The sequence below is a fragment of the Peromyscus leucopus genome, unplaced genomic scaffold (genome assembly GCF_004664715.2).
Source record: "Peromyscus leucopus breed LL Stock unplaced genomic scaffold, UCI_PerLeu_2.1 scaffold_1430, whole genome shotgun sequence".
Lineage (NCBI taxonomy): Eukaryota > Metazoa > Chordata > Mammalia > Rodentia > Cricetidae > Peromyscus > Peromyscus leucopus.
The window spans coordinates 20,502-25,296 of NW_023504590.1; the positions used below are offsets into that span (position 1 = coordinate 20,502).

Below are 4,795 nucleotides of genomic sequence, written 5' to 3' on the forward strand. Positions count from 1 at the left end.
TCTTTCTTTCTTTCTTTCTTTCTTTCTTTCTTAGGGTGCAGATACAGAGTTGTGAACTGGTCTCCTTGTCACAATTTGGCCCAGATTTCACTCTGCAGGCTGACATGCCATTGATGACATTGCAGTCCTCCTGGCTCAGTCTCCCCAGTGCTGGGATAAGTTCAGGGAATCAACATGTCTGGTTTATGAGGAAGGATTTTCAAACAACTTTTACTTAATAGAGTGTATATGGCTGTTAGTAAAGCTGTCTTCTATGTTTATCATGTTGACTGTGGTTTTCAGCAGTTGAAGAGCACAGAACAGGGATCCTTAGGATCCCTAAAGATCAACAGGAAGGGAGAAATAGTGGAGAAACCTGCAATCAAAACTTCATTTACATGCCTCAACCAGATGCGATAGTCCATTAAGAAAGTGTGAAAGATTAGACAAAAAAAATTTAGGAGGTACAAGCCAACAAATGTGACTACCAGCATGAGGACAGTTTGGGCTGCTCTGGTCTCAGCATGGCCTCGGTGGTTCTGATTGGCAGTGAGGATGTGCTGTGTTCGTTTGTGATGTCTATGGAGGAGAAGCACCATGGAGACACTGGTCCAGATCATGATGCTGATGAATGTGGCATCATGGGAAAAACGCAAGATGACAAGGTCTGCACTGAATCCAGATGTGGAGCAGACCCACTTTCTTATATTGTGAGTGTCATTGCCTGTACTCTGTGGACCACTGACTTTCATTGGAATGTAGACATTATATAAGACACTGAACAACCAACAACTGTAACAGGAATAACTCAGGACATCAGGGGATCTTCCTCGAAAGATCAGACTACCCCGATGACCGGAAACAAGAGTGATAAACTGATGGATGCTCAGGGCACTGGTGGAGCACATGTTTGTGCTTCGAGCCACCACACGAATGAAGTACCCAAATTTGCATTGCAGGTTAGTTTTAGGATACCTTGGAACAAAAACCATCACGTTGTTTGGAAATGCAGTGACTAGGAGAAGGAAGGCATTGGCCAAGGCCAAGTTGGTGATGATGACCTGTGTGGACCTCAGTCGAGAGCCAGTAAAGATTGGAGAGAAATTATGGACAAACAGAAGAATGTTGGCCAGTGTCCCACACCCAATCTCGAAAAGCAGGAGCATCTGGAGAGCCAATTCCTCAGTGGCTTTTAGAGTTTTATTTTGAGAGGACATGGAGACAACTTCTGTGCAGGCTGGAGTGATGACCAGGAGGAACACTGCTGTCTGCAAAACACTTCTCAATGTCTGAGCATTAGAATGATTAATGTCTTACTTCTTCTATGAAGGGAGACACTATTGTATCACAGTATAGGAGCTTCTCCTGGAGAACACTGCATAGACAACTCAGACTATTATTTTGTACTTTATGTACTTTCCCTCACCTCATGATGGACGTGAATTAGTGATACAGCTGTATCTTTCTTGGTCCACATGACACCCATGGTATAACATTATTGCATATAAACATGTGAACAGTAAATCGAGAAATACATTTATTTTATCTTTCAAATGCAACAACTTCCCTCAATGATAAAATGTCTTAAGAAATACAAATTGGAGGTTCGAGAGATGGCTCTTCACAAGACTCATGTTCAAATGCAGCACTCACATGGTCGTTCATAACACCTGTAACATCAGTTCCCCAAGTTGAATGCCCTTTCATGTTTTTTGTGGCACTGCACAAATTTGGTGCCAGACATACAGGCAGTTATAACACTAGATTTATAAAGTAAAATTACTATATCTTTAAAATGACAAGAATTCAAACTTGTAATTTATAAAATCATGTAAGTAAAGTAAGTGGCCAAAAAAGAACCCATCAGCTTTTGTGAAAATTTTATACAGATCATCAAAGTGATAGAATACAAAATATTTCAGAAAAGTAACCAGTTTTCTGATCAAAAATATGAACCTCAATTTACACATGTGTATCCTTATGTACATAAGTAACCTCAAAAGTTATAAAAGGTAACTCCTTCGGCAGATAAACATCTTATTTGAAGTGACTGTATACAGGACTAACTCAAAAAAATCAGTAGCCCTCCTATATACAAATGATAAATTGGTTGAGAAAGAAATAAAGAAAACAATACCCTTCAAAATAGCCACAAAGAATATAAAATATCTTGGTGTAACTCTAACCAAGCAAGTGAAAGACCTATATGACAAGAACATCAAGTGTTTGAAGAAGAATACTGAAGAAGATATCAGAAGATGGAAATATCTAACATGCTCATAGATTGGTAGAATTAACATAGTAAAAATGGCCAACCTCCAAAAAGCAATCTACAGATTCAATGCAATCTCAATTAAATCCAAACACAGTCCTTTACAGGCCTTGAAAGAACAGTACTCAACTACATATGGACAACCAAAAAACCCAGATAGCTAAATGAATCATATACAAAAGAACTTCCAGAGGTATCACCATCCCAGATTTCATCCCAGATTGTACTACTGAACAATAGTAATAAAGCCCACATGTTATTAACATCAAAACAGAAAGGTTGGTCAATGGAATTAAAGACCCATGCATAAATCAATACACCTATGGACACCTGATTTTTGACAAAGAAGCAAATTTCCATTATACAATGGAAAATAGGAAGTATCTTCAACAAATGGTGCTGATCTAACTGAATGTCTGCATGTAGAAGATTGCACATAGATCCATATCTATCACCATGTACAAAACTCAAGTCCAAGTGAATCAAAGAACTCAACATAAATCCAGTTATACTGAACCTGATAGAAGAGAAAGTGGAAAACAGCCTTGAACTTTTGGCACAGGAGACAATTTCCTGAATAAAATACTAATAGTGCAGACACTAAGATCAACAACTAATAAATGAGACCTCATGAAACTGAAAAGATTCTGTAAGGCAAAGGACACTGTCAATAGGACAAAACAGCAGCCTTCAGAATGGGAAAGATCTACTCCAACCCCACATCTCACAGAGGGCTGATTTCCAAAATATATAAAGAACTCAATTTACATACGCATATGGAAAAATCCCTAGGTACCAAAGTATTTCATTTATTCATAATTCTGTGTATCTTTCCTATTGTAATGAGGAAGCAGAAACTGGAGAGAAACTGAGTCATCACCAGCTTCCCTCAGCCACACACAAAATGTAACAATTCACCATCACAGTTAAACCATTTGCACAGACGAATTCTTTGGAAACTCGTGTCTTTGAATTATGCTTTGAAAGCTCTTATTTAATCTGCAGCTTACTTCATATACTGCTTTCCAGAGCAAAAGTCAGTCTCCATCCATCAGTTAAAATTAACCATCCCATACATGGATGTCAAATTCATTGTTGTTTTCAACTAAGTGTTAAGCTGTGAAACAGACATTTCCTTGGGATGAAGAAATCATTGACATCATTAGGTAAAAAAGAGACAAAAATCAACTATTCTAACCATTAATGTTGACTTAAGAAGAGTTGCAATAGGGAAAAGAGAATGTTAAGCAGACATCTACAGGTGCAATAATCCCACCTGTCCAGCCACAGGAAGGATAGAGGTGCTCACAGAGATTAAGACCACTTCATAAACACTGAAGAAACAAAGCTCCTATTTAGTCTCCATTTTAAGATCTTCTCTTCCTGGAGAAAGGTATAAGGAAAGGCTTACCTCTCCAATATTTTCCATGGAACATAGTGCAGGTGCCTGAATGAACACAGGGTACCAGTGCTCATAAAAGGACTGTTTATTAGACTAACATCCCTCAGAGAGTGCATTACTTTGTCATGCATGGTGTCAGTGACAGTGTTTGAATGGAGACTATCTACAATGAAGGGAAAAAAACAGTGGTCCTCAGGGCAAATCACAGTTTTTACCTTGTTAATGGTAATGTTTACGACTTTGTTGGATGCTAAGGAATAGCTGTCAGAAGTTAGAAAAAGTTTCCCATGTATCCATTGGGAGCCTCTAAGTTTTCAATTTGTGTTGTCATCAGGTGTGAAGAGGTGCACTTCAGAGTAGATCAAGGGATTTGTTGAATGTGTTTCCAATGGGGCTTATTGTACAATACAGTTCCACACTTTCAAAATCATACTGGCATGAAATTCTTGAGGAAGACCATCAACATGTCATCAGGCGTCTGGTATTTTCCCATCTGTGAACCAACCAGTGTTGGGAAAGAACCATGAACTTGAGGTAAGCCAGAACAGAGATGAGTCACACAGTGGCAGACAGCCCCATGGTGGGGTGTGGGGCTTGAAGAAATACTAAAGAATAAAAACCACTGTGTCAATCATGCTTAGAGCAGAGAAAAAAGAAGGGTGATTCAGAGCAGAATGGCTGTGCTCTGTAAGAGCCTTGCTAGCATATGGGGAATATGGGAAGAAAAAATAAAATAGTTCATCAAAGTGAATTGTTTTTTTTTTTTTTACAAATCTCTACGTATTACGGCTTATGGTGAGCCATTCTTTTAGGTGTGGTCCTTCCTCTTGGAGCATAATCTCCTGGCCAGGTGATTGACCCATGTGATGTGAAGGTTGAATCTCCAGTGAGGATAGACATTCTGCTGGGTTGGATACAATGATTTTTTCTTTCATTAACTTCTATGTCACTCTAATTTTTTGTAAAACAATTATCTCTGGTCAATATTTAGGAATTATGAAACATATAACTAGATCAAAGATAAAACATAAAAAAGCAATGGCATTTGTAGTGGTCCTCTCCCTCTTGTCCTGTTGGCCACCAAATTGAGAGGGGAAAGAGTCAGATGGGGCAACAGAAATTTTTGATGACCCATGAGCAGG

At 38.7% G+C, this 4,795-nt stretch overlaps 1 protein-coding gene across 1 annotated transcript; it reads right to left on the reverse strand.

The window, feature by feature from the left end:
- Window positions 1–278: 278 nt before the first annotated feature.
- LOC114688772 (vomeronasal type-1 receptor 4-like) lies at window positions 279–1,226 on the reverse strand. The gene has a single exon (XM_028863291.1). It carries the CDS (start codon window positions 1,194–1,196, stop codon window positions 279–281), a length of 918 nt encoding a protein of 305 aa, XP_028719124.1. The 5' UTR covers window positions 1,197–1,226.
- Between the last annotated feature and the right edge of the window lie 3,569 nt (window positions 1,227–4,795).